The sequence below is a fragment of the Oncorhynchus clarkii genome, chromosome 5 (assembly GCF_045791955.1).
Source record: "Oncorhynchus clarkii lewisi isolate Uvic-CL-2024 chromosome 5, UVic_Ocla_1.0, whole genome shotgun sequence".
In the NCBI taxonomy this organism is placed as follows: Eukaryota; Metazoa; Chordata; class Actinopteri; order Salmoniformes; family Salmonidae; genus Oncorhynchus; species Oncorhynchus clarkii.
Genome location: NC_092151.1, coordinates 45,809,374 through 45,832,469, shown reverse-complemented (window position 1 = coordinate 45,832,469; position 23,096 = coordinate 45,809,374). Strand labels below are relative to the sequence as shown.

The window sequence follows — 23,096 nt, the reverse complement described above, 5'->3', positions numbered from 1 at the left end:
AAATAAGTCCCTCAATATCAAAATTCTGACCAATGAGTGAGACGCCTGTGTGTTGTGGGCAGCGCATGCTTGCTTGCTTCCGTGAACATGCCCATTGAACTTGGGAAAAGGAAACTTTAGCGGAGCAGCACACATGAATCATAACTAACTAGCTAAATACATTTATAGAATAGCGACATAAAATAAAAGGTATGTTTTTCACTGCCACAGCGAATCGACGTGGCTTTTCAAGACCGCATGCAATAATTTCAAATGTGGAAATGTTTGCCTTAACTCGCCAACTACTACTAGTAGCTAGCTGACTTTGCTAGCTAATAATGATTCAATGCACCACTAGCTAGCCGCTAACTGTAAGCAGGCGTCGAGTGTCACACGTTTATTAACAGTTTTAGCTAGCTATAAATTTAACAAACGTATTTTTGCACCCATGGAATGTCATTCATTGAGCAGTGCTCTATAGCTACATATATTGTTTAGCTAGCAGCAGTTGCTACCATAGAAATCCTCATTGTTTTGTTGGTGGCCCAGCCACCTACAGTAGAATGCACATCTTGCTTTAATAGGGCCTTGAGTTTTTCCAGGCCAGGATAAACCCAGAGCCCTGACCCTTGCTTTATCTCATAGCATGTGGCTTCATTTTATTATCTAAACCAGCACGCACCATGGGTTTTATGCTGTCTAAATCTATGGACCAGAACTTCAAGAAGCAGCAGGAGTTCATGCTGCACAACGCACGGCTCCAGGTGAGATGCTTATACATAGCCTACCAAAGATTCCAATGAATTTCCCCATGTGAGAGGGTGGGATAATACACTTGTACAGATTATACACAGGAGTCTGAATCATCTCTACTGACATGCCGGTCATACGTACCAGTAAACATTTTAACATTACAATTATGGTCATTATTCAGAGAATATTTACATTATCTAAGATGTTAAGTCATCCTATGTATGTTTTCTACTTCTGGGAGGCAGTGCCGCCGCACATAGCAGTAAATACAGCCAACAAAAATAGCCTATGATGCTACACGTGTTGTAAATAGGAATTTGTTCTTAACGGACTTTCGTAGGTAAATAAAGGTAATTTAAAAATGTACTTGTCAATTAGACCAGTGGTTCCCAAAATGGGGGCTTGGGTGTCTCCCCCTACCCCTCCCTCCTGAAGTTTGAGAACCCCTGAATTAGACTACCTCACCAGTTGGAAGCCAAGGAGATGATTTTAGTTACCGTTATGTAGGCCGAAGAAATTGAGAAACATTTGATATGCATGGGGCCTATAAGAAGTGTGGCTCCAGGGCTTTTCAAAATAAGGTAATTATATAAAATGTCTGATTACATTCCCATGGCCTCAACATTAGACTTACCTGAAATGGGGATATAGCAGTTTATAATAAATTTAATGTTTGATGTGTTAAGTTAATTGATTTGACGTCATAGGCTACTCAACCACTTTTACCACTGATTGCCCCCTATTGCAGTGGTTCTCAAACCTCTCCTCTGGGCCCCCAGAAGATTCACAATTTTGTTGTAGCCCTGAACTAGCTCACTTGATTCACCCAAACGCGTTGCGAGCGCTGCAAAATACATTTACACATACATGTTATTCGATCATTGCACCCACACTGCTCGCGTGTGCCAATGAGCGTCTGCATTGCCAAGCAACTAGAAGTCTATCGCGATGCAAGTCCTGCCTTTCCCATCTCCTCATTGGCTTTTAGAAGCATATACCCACGTGCCATCTCCTCATTGGTTATACCCACGTGGGTGATTGAAAGATGAACTGAGGTCAGTCGTTTGTGGTAATACACCTTGTTATAGGAAAGTTGGATGCCAATGGCCATATAAAGTCCAAAGAAGAAAAAGCCTAGGAAGGAGAGAGAACTCGAAATGACAGTTGTGTGTGGATTAATTGTCAGAGTAGAGGACCTTGTGCATTTCAGGTAAAATAACAACTCAATGTTTAGTTCCCAGGACAAATTGGCTAGCAACCGCAAGCTAGCTAAATAGGACAAATTAGCTAGCAACTGCAAGCTAGCTAGCTAAATTGCCATAAATGTTTAATGATTTTTGACCTGTCCCCAAATTAATATAATTGGTTCAGAGTTTGTTTTGATATTTCAACTTGCGTGTCGTGATCACGTTTGGTGTGGGGGGGGGACAAAATCGATATGCGTCCAGTTTGGGCATGGTGTTAGTCAAGGGCTTGATGTTTAGTTGACAAGTTGAATCAGCTGTGTTAGCTTTAAAATTGATCAAATGCATGGAACAGGTGCGGGTCCCCAGGAGAAGTTTGAGAACCACTGCCTTATTGATGTTAGAAAAGTGTAAATGGCTCAAAGTGCTTACACCCCTGGTCTGTTATGTCTTCACAAATGCAAAAGCCATTACAAAGATTCATATATAAACCTATACAACTTGTGGACATTATATATTTCTGTATCTTGGAGGGAAGGTATGGACGTTTCAGGTGTGCCTGCCTACCCAGTGGGTAAAACTGGGCAAAACTGGTTGAAATGACGTCATTACAACGGTTGTAATGGCATCTTCTCAACCAGTTTTGCCAGGTTTCTGGTTGTAAAGATGTATTTTAAACAAGTTTTGCCCACTGAGTAGCACACATTTTATTTGTGCTCAGTAGTTTCCCCTAGATTCTAGAATATCACAGCAACCGCAGTCTCTAAGATGAAGTGAGGTGCTTCCATCCTCTCGGGGCTAGTTTAAGCAGGTTGTAAAACAACGATTTTATTGCAATCGTTAGAGGTGGCTTTTTGCAACAAGTTAAAAAGCTTTTTCCCTCCATTTTGTGGAAGAATACATTTAGCATTTTTGCCTGCGAGGCCATTAGCACCTGTGATCATTGTTTGTAGCAGAACAATGTCATTATCAGACAAGTGCCCATAGGTGGTGACAAACTTATTAACGCCAGGCATCATCCTTGTAAAAATACATACTGTAAAACACGCCATTGTGTTATGTGCCTAATGCATTTTTTATTTTATTTTTACATTCTTAAAGGTTATGTGAGGACAGAATCACCTAGAAATAGAACATTACTGTACTGTAGCCATCTCCTTGTCGATGTAAATTACTATCTGACACTTGGTAATGAATGGAATCGACCTGGCAATTTTAAAAGGATAGCTGGTGTATCTAGCATATGTCTTCTCCCTCTCTCCTGCATTAAGATGTCAAACCTACGTCACTGCTCATTGTAGTGGAATCTCAAAAACGTTTTATGTTATTGTCCATGATTTAATTATTAAATGGTCAGTTTTTATGGTGTGTCGGGCATGATTGAAGGCTATGACATTTTTATTCATCATTATCAAAATATGGGAAAAATAGCCCTCAAATTATAGGGGTGTGTGTGTGGCCTGATGTTATGAGGAAGGTGGAACAGCATTGAATCTAGATGATTATTGCTCATAATTTAGTATTTGAAGACAGTCATTCACACCCGTCACTGTCTGGTCTTTCACAAAGCTCAAATTGTTTCCCTGCGTATGGCGATACGTGAGAAGATAAAACCTTATCACCATCAAAGTTATCTCCTAACTAGGCTCAACACACTAAAAATAAAAGTTGCTTTAGAAACTTGTCTTGATTATTTGAGATGGTCTCTATTGTTTGCGTTTGGTTTAATGCTCAGTCAAGAACATCCCTCCACACGGCCTTTAGGAAATGTCAGTGAACTTCCTCCACAGATTAATAACCACTGTCACCTCCATACTCCTCCTCCCTCGACTTCCCCACGCCTCCTGACTTCCCCTGCTTCCCGATCCCTAACCCCCTATCTGACTATTCAGAACAGATTATATTTGAGCATGACTTTGCGTTAAAGCTTGAGTTGGTAAAGGTTCTTCATAGGCCTATGTCTTGGCTGCAGGGATTTGGTATAGCCCCATGCAATCAAAGTCCTACAAAACATTGGCTAATGCCTTACTCAGACATCAATGTGGTATACACGAGAATAAATCTTTCCTATCTGCCCGAATGCACTGGTGACCCCCTTTTGCGCTCTGAGGTATATAAACAGTTAAATGGGCCCACTACCTTACGTGGACCTAATAAAAATACATTACACACTGCCGGAAATAAGCCTTTAAAATATACTATACTTTATCTTAACTGTATATCTTTCCTCTGTGGTGTTTCCATTTTTTAGTGGGGAGGGGGGTTCTGCTTCCTTAGCCATCTCCAGTTTGATGACGCAACGTTGTTGGTGGCAAAACATGCTGAAATCGATGTCTGGTGGCCATACAATCTAAAGTGTCAAGCCCATTTAAATTACTGCAGATGACAATTCCCCACCTGCCTGATGGTTAACCCTGGTGTCCTGGAAAAATGTCCTACCTGGCCCCATTCCATCATGGCCACCTAGTCATCCCCCTCATTTCTAATTGCCGTATCACTCACCTCTCCACCAGATAGCTGATGTGTGGTGAGCGTTCTGGCACAAAAATGGTCACCGGGCAGCACATTGGTGGTGGATTAGGTGAGTTTCAACCTATGTAAAGCGCTAGGAGTACCTCAGTTGGTAGAAAAGCGCTATATAAATCCAATCAACTATTTATTATTAGGATGCCATTTGGGACACCTTCACTGGATTACTTTCTACTCTGTGACCCGGCCCAGTGAGAGGCCTCCTGACTGGATGGAGGAGGTGATCTATTCGGGCTGGAACTACCAACGAGCTCCACCCTTCTCACGTCACAACACCTCCATCTCCCTCCATGCTCTATTCAGCAGCACTCCGTTAATGACACTCGGGCAATCAGGCAGACATGATACTTCCAGCTTCTTGAGGACACAATGGCTTTCAAGATTGATTGGTCATGTAACTTCTTCACAATGGGTTGTGTGACTCTAAAATCAATTGAGTAATGACTAATGAGTCTCAAATTGAGCCAATCAGTCTCACTCGCTCTCGTCATTCAGATCACCACATGAGAAAGAGTGGACAAAACGTCTGTTTGCAGAAATGTAAAGCTTTATGTTTTTATGAAATTCCATTTGAAATCTTGGAATCTAACATTAAGCCTAGTCCTACACTAAAAATAACTTTCAATGGCGATCGCCGTTGAGCTTGTTTTTTAACCATTCCTAAATGTTCAGACAATGTCAGTGATATTTTTTTTTGTCATTATATGTCCTTTACCATGTCTAGTGCTCTGTCAATTCTGGCCCACTTACCGTTCCAATATTCAATGTTGCCACAAATGACCCAAAAAATATAAATTGTCATAATTGATGTCCTTTTTACAGTGGGGTCCGAAATTGACACCCTTGATGGAAATGAGCAAAACTGTATAACATAAACATTCTAATATAGAGCTTTATTGTATGCTCAAATGTTTTACAATTCTATTTTATGCTAATACAATTGGTCAGAGAAAGAGATTTTGTTAAAGTAATATATAATGTTTAACCCCTGTTTTCAATACATTTCAATGCCTCACCACGCTAGGATAACGGCACAGCCTTTTTCTAAAATGTTTTATGACATAGGAGTCATTCCACCTCAAAAAGCACAAGAGGATTTTGACACCATCTGATTGTTCTGAAATTGTTTCTGTAGTTAGAAACAGATAAGATTAGCATTCCTGAAACATTATTTTGTTGAAATATTATTTGATCTTTGAGAAAATAAGCTAATAGACTCCACCCAAATTGGCCATTTGTAATTTATAGGATTCATATAATCTTCAATAAATACAGTACCTAACATCCGATTTGGACCATAATTCTTCTTAACAATGAGTAAGACATGAGGAATCCAATAACATTTTAAAAAGCCACCCACTGATCCCCCACACCCCACCCCAACAACCAGTATACAGTATCAGTTCTCTGTCTGACAAGTAGTTTGGAGCTGCTGCTCCCTGTGAATCTGGTGATGTTTTTTTTTCCACTGTTCAGAGAAATTAGCCATTGAAGTTGATTTCATTATTTACCATACATTTGTGTGAAAGTACCAAGTTTTGCCCACTAGATGCTGCTGTTCCTGATATTTATTTCCATTTTGCTGGTCTCTTGTGTTTATTAAATAGATCACAACATTTTATTTAACCAATAGCTGTGAAAATAAATTGTGCTGTCAACCTCACAATTCAAGCTAGTCCTCCATGATAGCAATTCAGTTTTCAGTTTAATTTGCCTCCAGGAAACAGACCTTCTGTGTGTGTGTGTGTGCGTGTGTGGTTTATTCCCTTTAAAAAAAGTTATGGATTGCCTCCCAAGTGGCGCAACGGTCTAATGCATTGCATCAGTGTTGCAGCATCACTACAGCCTGGGGTTAGGGGAGGGTTTGTCCGGGGGGGCTTTACTTGGCTCATCGTGCTCTAGCGACTCCTTGTGTCATGCCGGTGCGCCTGCAGGCTGACTTCGGTCGTCAGTTGAGCGGTGTTTCCTCCGACACATTGGTGCGGCTGGCTTCCGGGTTAAGTGAGAGGGTTTTAAGAAGCACGGCTTGGCGGGTCAGGGTTTGGAGGACGCATAACTCGACCTTCGCCTCTCCCAAGCCCATTGGGGAGTTGCAGCAATGAGACAAGATTGTGATCATGAAATTGGGGAGAAAAGGGGGGTATAAAATAAAACATGGCCAGATTCACAGGATATACATTACCAAGGATGAAGGAGCAATATTCAAAACCACATATTTATACTACTTGTCAAACAGAGAACTGAGACTGTATAGTGGTTGTTGGGGTGTGGGTGGGTCTGTGGATGGCTTTTGACCATTTTATTGGATACTCATTGTTAGGAAGAATGATGGTCCAAATCGGATGTTAAGTACTCTATTTATTAAAGATCATATGAATTAAAATGGCCTATTTCGGTGTAATCAATTTGCTTAATTTAGAGATCAAATACAATTTCAATAAAATGTTTCAGGAATGCTAATCTTATCTGTTTCTAACTACAGACACTATCTGAGATGGTTGGTGTCATGGCTTGTTGAAATGAGATGGAACAACCCATGGAGAACACATTGGGAGGGATCTTTATACTTAGCAACCAGACATACTTTGGGTTGTAATTTTTGCTGTCTGCTGCTGGAAAACTTCCTTTTGCGCAATACCATAATGCAGCCAGTTTTGCCTGCTCAGTTCTGCTGCTTAACAAAACTTATTTTTCACTGAGTGTAATGTCAATGTCATTGCAACCAGTTTTGCCCACTCTTAGCTCTGACAAAGTGTGTTTCTGACCTTCCTGCCCGACCCCAGATGGAGAGACAGATCCTGATGCAGAATCAGATGAGAGAGAGACAGATGGCCATGCAGATAGCCTGGTCCAGGGAGTTCATCAAATACTACGGCACCTTCTTCAGCCTGGCCGCACTAGGTCTCACCATCGGGTGGGTTCTCCGTAGTGTTAACTAGGCCAGTAGGCCTACAACATGTTTGTTCACATTAAGTCTGTTCTTCAATAGTTATAGATAGGACATGGATGAGGCCATTTCGAATCATAAATATTTGTATTAAGCTGGCACTTTATTTTAACTGTACTGTACGTCAGTGTCACTATTGGCATAAGCATGACATGACAAATTACATCTTGACTTATTACTGTTATGTCATTATGATGCTGTTATGATGTACAGTTCAAATGAAGTGTTAACAGATGGTTTGATTCTCAGAAACGTACAACGGCGCACTGCTGCTGCCACAGCTTGCAGACCCGAGTTGCTGCATTTCCTACATGTTAGGTGTGAGAGGCTCACTGATCTAAAGGGTCAGGGGGTAACTGAATGATGTGAAGTGCAGTGGCCTTTAAAGCAACAACACTGTTTTATTTACAGCAGTGTCAAGGCTGTGTTGTATGCAGTTCATGACCTGTTATTCACATGCAGGTTGATGTAGATGGCAGATATGTTCTTTGTCAAAACACACAAGTCATATACAATGCCGCCCATCATGTTGTGTAAAGCAATATAATTTGTTTTCGAGCATATCAATGATTGTTCTAAGTATTTGTTGATCTGTCTTTGGCCATCATCAACGTAAAAGGCATTGCATCGTCAATCCAACGTCTGCAGTGGCCGTACAGCATTTATTGCAATACGGCCACTGCAGAAGTCAGTGCATTCATTCTTCTTGCGCTTCACAGAGCAGAGCGGTTGTCAAGGAAGTGAGTTTGTGTGTATGCAGGCTTTAAGCCTTGGCCAGTGTTGATAATGTCAGCTAAACTGTGTGCCCCATCGTGGCAAAAATGAACATCTAGTGGTTTGAGAAAATGGCGGCGATAGATGGGGAAGCCATACTTCTAGCCCCTAGGCAACTTTGCAGTATGTTTTTTTTAAATTTATTATTTCTTACATTATTAGCCCAGATTTTTTTTTGTGTTATTACATACAGCCTGGAAGAACTTTTGGATATCAGAGTGGCGGTAACTCACTAGCATCCCGAATCAGATCCTTTGTTCTCATCCCCCAGGGCAATTTAACTTATTCCAGAGGCTGACCCAAAACACCGCCGGCGGAGAAGAGGTATTAGGAGTGGACTTCCAGTCCGACTCAGGAGGTGCACACATCATCCACCGCTTCCGAGTATATTATTATTCCCCCTTAAGCCGATACAACGATGACCTTCGAACTTCACTGGACTTTATGTAAACTGGAAACCACAAATTCTGAGGCTGCATTTATTGTAACTGGGGATTTTAACAAAGCAAATTTGAGGAAAATGCTACCAAATTTCTATCAACACATTGACTGTAATACTCGCGCTGCTAAAACATTGGACCACTGCTACTCCATCTTCCGGGATGCCTACAAGGCGCTCCCCCCGGCAAATCTGATTACGACTCCATTTTGCTCCTCCCTTCCTTATAGGCATAAACTCAAACCGGAAGTACCTGTGCTAAGGACTGTTCAACACTGGTCTGACCAATCGGAATCCATGCTTGATGATTGTTTTGATCACGCGGACTGAGAAATGTTCCGGGTAGCCTCCGAGAATAACTTTGACGAATACACTGATACGGTGACTGATATCATCAGGAAGTGTATAGGAGATGTTGTACCCACTGTGACTATTAAAACCTAACCGAATCAATAAACTGTGGAAAGATGGCAGCATTCGAGCAAAACAAAGCGTGAACCACCGCATTTAACCATGGTAAGGTGACTGGGAATATGGCCGAATACAAACAGTAGTTATTCCCCTCCGTAAGGCAATCAAAACAGGCAAAATGTCAGTATAGTCAAAGTGGAGTCGCAATTCAACGACTCAGTATGTGGCAGGGTCTACAGACAATCATAGACTACGAAGGGAAAACCAGCCACACCGCGGACACTGACGTCTTGCTTCCAGACAAGCTAAACACTTTCGCCCGCTTTGAGGATAACAGAATGCCACCGACACGGCCCGCTGCCAAGGACTGTGGGCTCTCTTTCTCCGTGGCTGACGTGAGTGAGACATTTTAAGTTTGTTAACCCTCGCAAGGCTCTCGGCCCAGACGGCATCCCTAGCCGCTTCCTCAGAGCATGCGCAGACCAGCTGGCTGGAGTGTTTACGGACATAATCTCTCCCTATCCTAGTCTGCTGTCCCCAAATGCTTCAAGAAGGCCACCATTGTTCCTGTATCCAAGAAAGCAACTGATTAAAATAACTACTTTTGTCATCATGAAGTGCTGTTTAGGGTATCTATCGTCAGCTATGCTAGTGATGACAGTGATAATGATCAAAATATACAGTTGGAGTCATTAAAACTCGTTTAACAACTACACAAATTTCTTGTTAACAATAGTTTTGGCAAGTCTGTTTGGACATCTACTTTATGCATTACACAAGTAATTTTTCCAACAATTGTTTACAGACAGATTATTTCACTTATAATTCACTGTATCACAAGTCCAGTGGGTCAGAAGTTTACATACACTAAGTTGACTGTAAAAAAAAAAAAAAAATTATGTCATGGATTTAGAAGCTTCTGATACGCTAACTGACATCATTTGAGTCAATTGGAGGTGTACCTGTAGATGTATTTCAAGGCCTACCTTCAAACTCAGTGCCTCCTTGCTTGACATCATGGGAAAATCAAAAGACATCTGCCAAGACCTTGTAGACCTCCACAAGTCTGGTTCGTCTTTGGGAGCAATTTCCAAGCGCCTGAAGGTACCACGTTCATTTGTATGAACAATAGTACACAAGTATAAACTCCATGGAACCACTCAGCCATCATACCGCTCAGGAAGGAGACGTGTTCTTTCTCCTAGAGATGAACGTACTTTGGTGCAAAAAGTGCAAATCAATCCCAGAACAACAGCGAAGGACCTTGTGAAGATAATGGAGGAAACAGGTACAAAAGTATCTACAGTGGGGCAAAAATGTATTTAGTCAGCCACCAATTGTGCAAGTTCTCCCACTTAAAAAGATGAGGCCTGTAATTTTCATCATAGGTACACTTCAACTATGACAGACAAAATTAGGGGAAAAAATCCAGAAAATCTTATTGTAGGATTTTTTATGAATTTATTTGCAAATTATGGTGGAAAATAAGTATTTGGTCACCTACAAACAAGCAAGATTTCTGGCTCTCACAGACCTGTAACTTCTTCTTTAAGGGGCTCCTCTGTCCTCCACTTGTTACCTGTATTAATGGCACCTGTTTGAATTTGTTATCAGTATAAAAGACACCTGTCCACAACCTCAAACAGTCACACTCCAAACTCCACTATGGCCAAGACCAAAGAGCTGTCAAAGGACTCCAGAAACAGAATTTTAGACCTGCAAGTGGGAGAACTTGCACAATTGGTGGCTGACTAAATACTTGTTTTGCCCCACTGTATATCCACAGTAAAATGAGTCCTATATCGACGCTCAGCAAGGAAGAAGCCACTGCTCCAAAATGTGAAAAAGCCAGACTACGGTTTGCAACTGCACATGGGGACAAAGATAGTACTTTTTGGAGAAATGTCCTCTGGTCTGATGAAACAACAATTGAACTGTTTGGCCACAATGACCATCGTTATGTTTAGAGGAAAAGGGGGAGGCTTACAAGCCGAAGAACACCATCCCAACCGTGAAGAATGGGGGTGGCAGCATCATGTTGTGGGGGTGCTTTGCTGCAGGAGGGACTGGTGCAGTAAACAAAATAGATAGCATCATGAGGCAGAAAATTACGTGGATATATTGAAGCAACATCTCAAGATATCAGTCAGGAAGTTAAAGCTTGGTCGCAAATGGGTCTTCCAAATAGGCAATGACCACCACAAGCATACTTCAAAAGTTGTGGCAAAATGGCTTAAGGGCAACAAAGTCAAGGTATTGGAGTGGCCATCACGAAGCCCTGACCTCAAACCTATAGACAATTTGTGGGCAAAACTGAACAAGCGTGTGCAAGCAAGGAGGCCTACAAACCTGACTCAGTTACACCAGCTCTGTCAGGAGGAATGGGGCAAAATTCACCTAACTTGTTGTGGAAAGCTACCAGAAACATTTGACCCAAGTTAAACAATTTAAAGGCATCGCTACCAAATACTAATTGAGTGTATGTAAACTTCTGACCCACTGGGAATGTGAATTAAGAAATAAAAGCTGAAATAAATCACTCTACTATTAGTCTGACATTTCACATTCTTAAAATAAAGTGGTGATCCTAACTGACCTAAGATAGGGAATTTTTACTAGGATTAAATGTCAGGAATTGTGGAGTTCAAATGTACTTGGCTAAGGTGTATGTAAACTTCCGACTTCAACTCTACAAGCCCTTAACCTACAATACAGATCAAATAATTCAAGGCCAATTTAACCAGCATGGCTACCACAGCATTCTGCAGCGATACCTCATCCCAAGTGGTTTGCGCTTGGTGGGACTATCATTTGTTTTTCAACAGGACAATGACCCAACACACCTCCAGACTGTGTAAGGGCTATTTGACCAAGAAGGAGAGTGATGGATTGCTGCATCAGATGACCTGGCCTCCACAATCCCCTGACCTCAACTAAATTGAGATGGTTTGGGATAAGTCGGACCGCAGAGTGAAGGAAAAGTAGCTAACAAGTGGTCAGCATATGTGGGAACTCGTTCAAGACTGTTGGAAATGCATTCCAGGTGAAGCTGGTTGAGAGAATGCCAAGAGTGTGCAAGAAGTTCATCAAGGCAAAGGGTGGCTATTTGAAGAATCTTACCCTCCCTAAATGCTTGAAGAAAAAAAAGTGACCCTCCTCTGTACCCAAAATAATAATAAAAACATAATGTGGATGGCCGAGAGTATGCCTACTGTTTACCCTCACTCCTAGGACAGATCTGAGCCACTGATTATCCCTAAAGCCAACACCTCATTTGGCCGCCTTTCCTTCCAGTTCTCTGCTGCCTGTGACTGGAACAAGTTGGAGACTTTTATCTCCCTCACCAACTTTAAACATCTGCTATCTGAGCAGCTAACCGATCGCTGCAGCTGTACATAGTCCATCGGTAAATAGCCCACCCAATTTACCTACCTCATCCCCATACTGTTTTTATTTATTTACTTTTCTGCTCTTTTGCACACCAGTATCTCTACCTGCGCATTACCATCTGATCATTTATCACTCCAGTGTTCATCTGCAAAATTGTAATTATTCGCCTACCTCCTCATGCTTTTTGCACACAATGTATATACTCTTTTTTTCTACTGTGTTATTGACTTGTTTATTGTTTACTCCATGTGTAACTCTGTGTTGTTGTCTGTTCACACTGCTATGCTTTATCTTGGCCAGGTCGCAGTTGTAAATGAGCACTTGTTCTCAACTAGCCTACCTGGTTAAATAAAGGTGAAATTAAAAAGATATGCAGTTTAGTAAGCATTACAAGTAGCCAGAAGGTTGTGGATTCGCAGACAAATGCAGGGGTGAAAAGGCCTCCATTATAATAAAAAGCACTGCATGAATCGATCTCATTTGCAGTCCAAAGAAAAAAATGAATTTTATAAACGCATTTCATGCAATTCTAGGTCATTTTACATGACTAGAAGCAAGCAGACACTCTTTTTAATACCACAACAGAGCACAAGTGAGCGCATGCTACAACACCGGAGATTTCTATACAGGCAATTGTTAAAAATGAGGATAGTCTTAAGATTGGAACAGTGCTAAAGTTGTCTATCAACTGTAAAGATGTAGTGCAACAGAACCAGTTACAACTGAAGTATCTGATTATCAATGAATTTGCGAAAAAGCCATTTGTTTTTTTAACATAGCGGCCACATATAATCCAGTAGGCCTATGCGCTTGTAACTTAACTATCCTTTTTTAAATAATCGATTTTATTCCATGATATTGTTGTGTTGCGTGTGATAAGGGCATGGGAATATAAGAGCATCTGCTAGGCTAAATTAACAAACTAGGCATGCATAGCTCACCGCATAATCCTCAAACCAAAGACTGTCCAAACTTGTGTTTCTAAAAGTGAATTCAAAAAGGCACTGTAGTATAGCCTAGTAAGCATTTTTCATTTCATTATTATTTAATTCTAAGTAATAATTTTGTAAAATATATTTTAATACAGTCTAAATATGAAATGTATAGGGATGCTGTTGTGTTGTCGAAATGCTGAGCGTTCCTTCTAGCCTGTAGTGCAGGGGTGTCAAACTCATTCCACCGAGGGCTGGTTGTCTGCAGGTTTTTTTTTCTTCTTTCCCCCACTTAATTAAGACTTATACAACCAGGTGAGGGGAGTTCCTTACTAATTAGTGACCTAGTGGAGCGAAAACCCGCAGACACTCCGTGGAATGAGTTTGACACGTGCTGTAGTGTCACAAATGCTTCACAATTTCTTAAATGGCAGGCAATAGCCTCGAAATAATAATAATAATATAGCCTAAATAATTAGGCTACCTGGCTTGCTCCTGACTGATTTAGAGTTTAGTATGTTGTTTAATAGCCTGTTGAAATGTTGGACATCAATTGAGTGACAAAATCACACATTACGTCCAAAGCAAAGTGCATTTTTTGTCTTCTCGGCTATAGAAGGTTGCTGCGCAGCCTCTGAATGTCAAACCAAAGATGTCCCATATGCATCGGAGTCTGGCATTTTGCAGCTTGCTTCTAGCATAAAGCATTGCATACTAAGGTGTTATAGATCACTTTATATAATCAGGTCCATAAATGTTTTTTCTACATCTTAAGCTAACAAGGGTTAGGCCTATGCTTTTAGCCATTTTCTTGAACAAAAGACACAATACCCTCACAATTCGAGCCCTGGTTTTAACTTAAACACACCAAGCCCTTCACTGACACAGATAGATATATAAGGAGTGCATGGTGGCTGAAGGAATTTGCTGACAAATTCTATGGATAGTGGACTATAATTTTGTCTGTCAAACATTTCATGAATAGAAAGAAATAGGCTCCAACACAAAGACCTATTGTTGTTAGTAGCCTAAAGTCAAATTAAAATGACAACTGTTTAAACTAAGGCTTGCCTCGAATTAGCCTACTTTCAGCACACATGCGCTGTCCGGCTTCGCGGCTACCGCTCCATAGTAATGTAAGTTACTCAACTATTGCTTATTGCGAGGTCAGTAACTGATAAATAGCTTCATTATGGGCAATGTTTTTATTCAAATCAATTATAGCAGTAGCAAGCTTACCTCCGGTCCTCCTCATTTTCGGCCTCAAACTGAACAGGACATCAGTTGGCCTAGTCCGCAGGCACAGGTATTGCATTTCTGGGACAAATAAAATTAAATAAATTCCGGGAGACACGTTTGAGACTCGCCTGCTGAAGTGCCACCGGACACAGCACAGCCATTGGTTAGGCAGCACAAAAGGGTTTACATCAGCAAGAGCAGGGCAGGGCTTATAATTGGGTTAGCCTATCCATTGCAGTGTGTAATGCAATGTAGCCTAGTTTTATATACACCATACCAGCAGCACAAAAACTTGAAGTACATTATCTTAGAAATATAACTTTGCCATGTGCTTCTCCAAGCATGCTCTTTGTATAGCCTAGGCCTATTGTACAGGCTTTGGATCATTTGATTGAGATCACACTAGGCGCACTTGATATTGCGTGCCCAGTAGAGAATTAGGGATGGGGGGCAGCATCGGGCACACATCGAGATATAATAAGCAACTAATTATCAAACACTGAGCAATATGACATTTAATCTATTACAAATTAAATTACCCTCTGGACTAAATAAATTATACTAAACCCTCCCCCGGGTAACAATTGGGTAAATTTTGACCGCTCCCAAACTGCCATTGGTAATAAGAACAGTGACTGTGTGTTTGTTCACAGAAACATGTATGGAGCCAGCACATGGAGACTTGCAAGATGTGATGAAGTCCAGACTGACTTGATACTGATGTCTTTGAATGGAGAGACCTGGCACTCGGCATAAACATTTTACTAGACACAACTTTTACTTGTATCGTCTTCTTTTATTATTGAATTGAATGGTATCAGTCAAAATGGGGAGGGAGAAACCCTGTGTATTCTGCACCAGGATCATGGAACTCCTGTTGTATATGGGACACCACCCAGGAAGGTATGACCACTGACATGTTGGCCAAGGTGGCCCCATTACCACCAGACAAAATGACGATAAGCACAGTATCTGTATCGGCTGGGAATGACAAAGGTGCACATTGTTATATTAGCATGACACTGCTTCTATGGTATGATGTAAAAGGTTGCTTATTCTACATGAACCTGTTACATTTGAAAGTTATCAGAAAAACAGTTCAGAATATCTAGATAAGTTTGGCAATTGCATTCTTCTCGTATTACTCTGTAGGCTACTGGCCTATTCAAAGTTTTCTCCGGCATCTCACCATACATCTAGCCTGTAGTTATTGAACTCAACCCGCAGGAGATATATTTGTTTTGATTGAGTGTAGGGAAACAGCTGCGGGCAAGGTTCTGACAGATGGGTGTCTTGGTGGTGGAAAGGACACACCCACATCAAACCACACCCCTAAGCCAACTCACGTTTGGCTTCTGTCATGGCCTGCCAGCATTTCTTGAGGAGCAAGCCAAAAAACGTAGCCCGGCGGGTGCAGTTCCCTTTTAATTGTTAGTTTATCTCTGTGACAGTCTAATGTTCCACTATCTCCCACTCTTGCAGTGCCATTAAGAAGAAGAAGCCTGTTCTCTTTGCCCCTGTCGTGCCTCTCAGTTTTGTCCTGGCCTATCAGATGGACATGGCGTATGGAACGCTAATCTACCGAATGAGGGGTAAGTACTTCTCCCTCTAGAATGTGCACAGACAGCTGACCCAAAACATATTTTGAAAACTCATATTTTATTTTCATTGTCCTTTCACCGTGGATGCGTAACCAGGTCAATGCAGTACAGCTCAGCTCGGTAATGTGAAAGGGGTATTTTAGCTCACAATCACATCTGTTAGTGATTTCACCGAGACAGGATTGTCAATCACCTTAAGAAGAAAAAGACAGATCTTGCTTTGATTTGTGCGACTTCTCTCTGTCAAACATTCTGGGACATTGGTTATTGGGTTCCATGCTCATTAGGTATGGAGAAAGCCATTTGGATACCCAGGGCTGCTTTTAAAGTCACTTCCGAAAGCTTCACAAAAATACTTGGGTTTGATTTTCTTTCAGCCAACCAGAAACCTTCCAAGGCATATCCACCCTCAGATAAATTGAAAGATACATTAAATGTGGGAAAACCAAATTCTTGCTGTAGTCAGTTACTACAGTATAGGGTAGATGTGATTTCAACAATACCCACAGCAGACCACCACAGTTTGATATCAGTGTCTTGGATGAAAGCAATAACCTAATTTCTGTGATCTGAAAAGAAAATGAACAATAAAGTATTCTTTGCTTTGCTTGATGTCACTTGCTGCCTGTGTGGGTCCCCAGGAGAGGCGGAGAGCATCATGGTCTCAGAACACGACCGATTGGACCTTCCACACGGTGTGCCCAACTTTGAGAGCATTGAGAAGGCAAGAAGAGCCAAGACCGCCCTCGGCTCCCTCTTTGAGAAATGACACTGTCATGATGGGTGTGTTGTCCAGTGTCACACCCCTCTGATCTCCACCCCTGGAAGTGAGTGAGTGATGCTCCTCGGTCCCTAAGATCAACGTTCATCAGGTCTTCACATGCTATCGAAATGATCGGAAACTCTGTAAATACAAGTACCTAGTTAGATATTTTAGCGTTTCTGATCATTCCGATAGCACATGAATACGAAATTACACAGCCAGCCATGCACATAGGACACTTATTGGGCTGACCTAGGAATGACTGTTGTGATCAAAATCTGCCTTGTTTTAGAATTATCTACACCAGTGGTGTTCAGATATATAGTTAATGGAAAATGGGTTTGTTTTATTTTAGCCTTAGAATTTGTGGCCACATTAAAATGGACTTCAAATGCCTAAGATGAATGGTAAGCAGTCACTACTCAACCCTGCACTACTGTCAAAAGTTTGTAAACGTTGTGTAAAAGAAGTCGACTGCTGATGATACTACTAATAAAATATTATTGTCTGTACGCAGGACCATGTGGATATTTCTCATGACAAAGTTTACTTTCTGGAATAGAAAAAAATCATATCAATTTCCACTATCACAGTACCGGTCATCATTTACTGCAGATGAAGATTTGATTGGAAGCAGTCGAGTGTATAGCTCTGAGCTGTTTCCAAACACCAAATCTGAACAGTGACATTTCACTGTAATTCTGCTACATGAAAGGATTTATACCCAGAATATGTATATATATAAAAAAATGAATTCATTAATTATTATGTATCTAAAGTGTGTCTGGAATCCTTTTCTACACATTCTTTGTGTGTGAGAGAGAGCATGCACACGCGGCTAGAGAAGTAGGGGTTCTGAGCGTGTTGCAGCACCCCCTGATGAATCAGAATTTCAAGTTGTACAAAAAAAAATAATTGTGGGGGGGATATATATATTTTTTCTTACAAAAGTAGTGCACTAGGACTTTACTAATTGTGTATGAGAGTACCAAAAAATGTAAGCACCACCACCCCTAAACTTCTTCCTGGGCCACTCTTGCAAGCCTGTGTGCAATTGTTGGGAGTTGTTATCAGGCGGAGGTGGATGGAGTGTAGAGTAATATGACTCACACCCAGGATGGTAATGGTGTGGGGTTAGTGACTATAAAAGATGGACCAGTAGCAAACAGACCACAATAAGAATCACGGGATAGTGAGAGGTACCTAATGACATCCTATTGAAGTCTACATTGACAAGAGAGCGTGGACTCACTGAACAGCATAGCATCTCAGAACACACCTGCACCAGGACCACACACACTGTAGGGTAACTTTAGTTCATCTCTCTCAAAAGGAAACCAGCTCTAAACTGAAAATGCTACCAAAGCTTTCCTTTGTCCTCCTTGTGTGTGTTGGTACTTTGTTAATGTGTACAAGCACTCAAAGCCTATCGCGAGACAATGGGATGAAACTGTGCGGCAGAGAGTTCATAAGAGCCGTTATCTTTACGTGCGGCGGGTCCCGTTGGAAACGGTCCTTAGATGAAGATTTGGGTAAGTAGCTACATCTAAGGTTATTCATGCAAACACTTGTCGATGATGTTGAACTGGTCAAACTTGTACTTTTCTCCGCAGCTGCAGTAAGACGTATTGTGTAAATCTCATGTGACTTGGGCACCGCATTAAATCGTTTTGGTGGGCCTACTCAGTCTTATATTCGATTTTAAAAGATACAACAAGCTATGGTCTAAAAATCCAAATTTGCAGTCTAGGTTTTTGAAAGAAAGGCGCATCTATTCAATCAAGATTTTGGTACATTTGGTCAATTCTGTCCCAGAGAACGATGGAGAGACGTTTCAGCGATAGCCTACTTCAGAACCACCGACAGTTTATTGGTTGGAGAATTAGAAAATAGTGAGCGCTGCTTTTTCCTCTGTAGAAATATGGTACCCTGTTGGACTGATTACTGAGAAGTATACTAATTGAAACGCAATCAACATTATTTTGTAATTTCCTATGTAAAAGTTGTTAAGAGCGCTTTCAATTATTAGTACGGTGGACCTGCAATGTACTCTGCACGGTTTCTGACCGTGATAGCTGTCCGTGCAGTAACCTCTGATTTTTACTGAAATTTAAAAAAGAACCCAGCATTTTGGGGGATTTTCACTGTCATTGTATGCATTCACATGAGTCTATGCATTAAAGTGTAGATTTAAAAATAATAATGAGTGTGTCTCTAGTCTCGTTTATACCTGGCTCTAAAATACTCTTGTTCACATTCTGATTGTGCCCATATTTGTCGACAGGCAGGCCGATAGACAATCAAAATATTAATTGTGAACTGATTTTGATAAGATCTTTCTGACCACCTCCGGAGGTAGCCAAGACGCATATAGTAAGGATATACTCGAAGTGTAAACAAATCCTGACAACAAAAGCATAGCCTATAAATTTGGCCAATTTCACGGTTGTCCCGCCCTCATAAAATACATCACACCGGCCAGTCGAGGTAGTAAGTATGGACAACGACAGGTTACCTCTACAAATCCTGGTCTTCAATAGAAACCAAGTGCCTTCTGGCACTGTGGTCGGATGCCATAGTCCAATCGGAATTAGATAACACGTATAGAAAGACATTTACGAAGATATCGTTCCGAATACACGAAAAAGGGTTCACATGTCCACTGCCAGCGCAACATCAAATATTTGAAAACATCTTAAAGAAAGGTCAATGACTGTAATAGCAGGAGTGGGAATGGGATAACCCAGAGCCCATTTTTATTTGGAGCTGGATGCAGTATTGTGGCCATCCCATGATCCCACCGTTCATTCTGGACAGCGCTGTGGATGATGGGAGATAATGAAATGCTGACCGTTTAATTAACATTTTTGTATTGTGGGCTGTATTCGAACCGCATCTCGGAAATGCAGCTTTGCAGCGTGGTTGAAATGTAAATTTATGTTCCCGCTTTAGCGGAAACTGCATTCGCAGTAGACTTTACTTATATCGGTTCATTATGAAATGACCTTTACATTTATAGGCTATAGCGGAATCGTGTAACTCTTCATCGTTACAGATTGAACAGAGCCCTAATTCATGTTGCTATTATCAGATATTAAAAAAGTGGTATTTATACTGAACTAAAATATAAACTCAACATGCAACAAATAACGATTTGATTGAGTTTTCCTTAAATAAATTAATTAGGCCCTAATTATGTATTTCACATGACTGGGCAGGGGCGCAGCCATGGGTGGGCCTGGGAGATCATAGGCCCACACAAAAGGGCTTTATTACAGACAGAAATACTCCTCAGGTGAAGAAGCCAGATGTGGATGTCCTGGGCTGGCGTGGTTACACATGGTCTGGTGGTTGTGAGGCCGGTTGAATGTACTGTCAAATTCTCCCGCAACAGCTCTAGTGGACTTTCCCACAGTCAGCATGCCAATTGCACTCCCTCAACTTGAGACATCTGGCATTGTGTGGCCTTTTATTGACCCCAGCACAAGGTGCACCTGTGTAATGATCATGCTGTTTAATCAGCTTCTTGATATGCCACACCTGTCAAGTGGATGGATTATCTTGGCAGAGGAAAAACGCTCACTAACAGGGATGTAAACAAATGTGTGTGCAAAATTTGAGAATTTCTTTGTGCGTATGGAACATTTGTGATCTTTTATTTCAGCTCATGAAACAAGGGACAACATGTAGTGTTTGTCCAGTATATAATAGTGGCTTGTCTATGGAAATTGTATAAAAATCCACCCTGGCTCTAAAGGTAGCCTAAAGGTGGGGCCTACAATATATACACTATACAAAAATACACTCACTACCAATTTCCAAACTGCCTTTGCAAGCAATGGCCCCGTCCATACAGAAATGCTTTGTCGAGACCGTTGTGGAAGAACTTGACTGGCCTGCACAGAGCCCTGACCTCAACCCCATTGAACACTTTTGGGATGAATTGGAACACCGACTGCGAGCCAGGCCTAATCGCCCAACATCAGTGCCTGACCTCACTAATGTTCTTGTGGCTGAATGGAAGCAAATGTTCCAACATTGAGTGGAAAGCCTTCCCAGAAGAGTGGAGGCTGTTATCGGAGGGGGGGGGCAGGTGTCCACATACCTTTGGTCATGTAATGTACCTTGCCATACACTTGTCAGGCCCTGTGCTCTTCTACTGCGACTCCATCATCGTCCATCACATCATCCCCAACACATTTGTAGTAGGCCTATATCAGTCTATCAACCCTCGATGAGTGAAAGTGACTGTTTCGGAATTAACACTGATCAATGATTTGGAAGGAACCACAGTCATTCTCCCAGCATGTTACATTTCTGTTCCTTTGGTAGAACTGTTTAGGTCTAGTATAGGCTAAGGCAAAATCTTTATATAATTCTGTGAATCTCTGAGCATTTTCCAGACTAATAGCTAGCAATAAAGTGCAGAAGAGGTCCAAACTGATTCGTAAAGGCGCATAGCTTTCTGTAAGCATGAGCGAGGCCACTTCCACAATTACAAATAATTTGTAATAAAAAAAAGTGCATGAGCTGACGAGGTTATCAGGACAGTGTTAAGCCCAGTATTAATTGTTGGGTAACAAAAGTAGGCCGTAATTATGTGAGTATAACTATTGAGTATAAAAGTATGCTTTTTTTTCCTGTTGATCTACACAGCTTGTGTCATAAGGAAAGGTCCAAGGCAGGTTGGATTAGTTTGCATACCGGGAGGGATGAGGAAATCTGGTCACAATGAAGAGGCAGTCGGCAGATAGGAGACATTTTAAAACCTTCTATAGAAGCAACAATACTTGATCAGATAGTTATCGGCTCATCTTGATTGGATGATGACAACCAAAAGGTGTACTCACCCCTACTGACTGTCCCCCCCTATGCTCTGACCTCTTCCAGATCTCTTCCATGCCAGTTCCCATAGTGATGTCCGAGAGGGCGAGGACAGCAGACTCAACTGGCCTCATGGTCTGGACCAGGCCGCAGTAGCAGACCACCCTCTCCAGCTCTCCTCCTCATCCCCCACCTCCCTGGCTGAACTCCTCTCACTCCTGGGTGGAGTGGGAGACCATAGGGGGTCCGCGGCCAACCTCGACCCCAGTGAAGAGCTCCAGAATCATGCATCGGTGTTGGGAGGAGTGGGGGGAGCCAGGGAGCTGGCCAGGAGCCCAAGCATCAATTGGCAACGCCGCAACAGGCGAAAGAGCAACTTTTCCTTGGGCGTAGCTGGCATGTGCTGCAACCAGGGTTGCAGTAAGAATGACATTGGGCGTCTGTGCTGAGACTGGGGCAGTGGGCAACAGGATGGTGGAGGTAGAGCTGCCCTAGCCTGGGTTTATCTGACCACACACCTCTCTGTGTTATTGGAGTGTGGGTGAAAGGTTAGCCGTTTTCTTTTCAGTGTTTGACTAGGTTGTTGATGGGAGAAATTTCAACACAGGCTGGCTCAGGGGTTCCCAAACTCGGTCCTCAGGACCCCAAAGAGTGCACGTTTGGGTTTTACCCTAGCACTACACAGCTAATTCAAATAATCATCAAGCTTGGATCATTCAAAATCAGCTGTGTAGTGGTTAGGGCAAAAAACTAAATGTGCACTCCTTGGGGTCCCGAGGACCAGGTTTGGGAAACGCCGGGCTAGCTGTTTAAATGGCTTCGTACGCTTTTCTGTATAATGTGCAAGGCAAATAGTTTGCAATTGCAGTTTGCATGTGTTATTGCTCAAATGTTGTTTCATCATTAAATGAATTACTGAAGCAAGAGCACTTATGCACTTCCCTGAGAAATACAATTGTTTGAATGACTTAAAATGCATCCCTACCAAGAATACCCCATTGAAATACTGTGAACATATGTTAAGTGTATGTAAATGTACAACTCATTGAACATCAATATAAAGTCTATTTTGGAAATCACATCTCGTCCACGTCGAAATGTCTCATCCACTAAATGGAAAAGCAAAAAAATGTTATCGCTATATAATTACACATTGGTATTTATTAGGTTCATCAAAAATAAATAATTTCATGTCTGCATTCGACCTGGGGTAAAACCACATTGTTAGCCATTACTCAATGTTTACTGTAGCTGACGCCATGGTAACAGTCAGGCATTAAGGAAAAATAAGCTCTTATTTTCCCTTAATAGCCTCTCTCCCACCCCCCCCC

At 41.7% G+C, this 23,096-nt stretch overlaps 2 protein-coding genes across 2 annotated transcripts; both read left to right on the top strand.

Annotated features, from left to right (window-relative positions):
- Positions 1-71: 71 nt before the first annotated feature.
- Positions 72-17,453, top strand: LOC139408927 (plasminogen receptor, C-terminal lysine transmembrane protein). Its single transcript, XM_071153394.1, has 5 exons — positions 72-189; positions 655-743; positions 7,229-7,359; positions 16,060-16,169; positions 16,820-17,453. The coding sequence occupies exons 2-5, from the start codon at positions 663-665 to the stop codon at positions 16,945-16,947; spliced, it is 450 nt and encodes a 149-aa protein (XP_071009495.1). The 5' UTR covers positions 72-189; positions 655-662; the 3' UTR covers positions 16,948-17,453.
- A 310-nt stretch (positions 17,454-17,763) lies between these two features.
- LOC139410064 (relaxin-3-like) lies at positions 17,764-22,684 on the top strand. The gene is made up of 2 exons (XM_071155501.1): positions 17,764-18,473; positions 21,832-22,684. The coding sequence occupies exons 1-2, from the start codon at positions 18,296-18,298 to the stop codon at positions 22,212-22,214; spliced, it is 561 nt and encodes a 186-aa protein (XP_071011602.1). The 5' UTR covers positions 17,764-18,295; the 3' UTR covers positions 22,215-22,684.
- Positions 22,685-23,096: the final 412 nt, after the last annotated feature.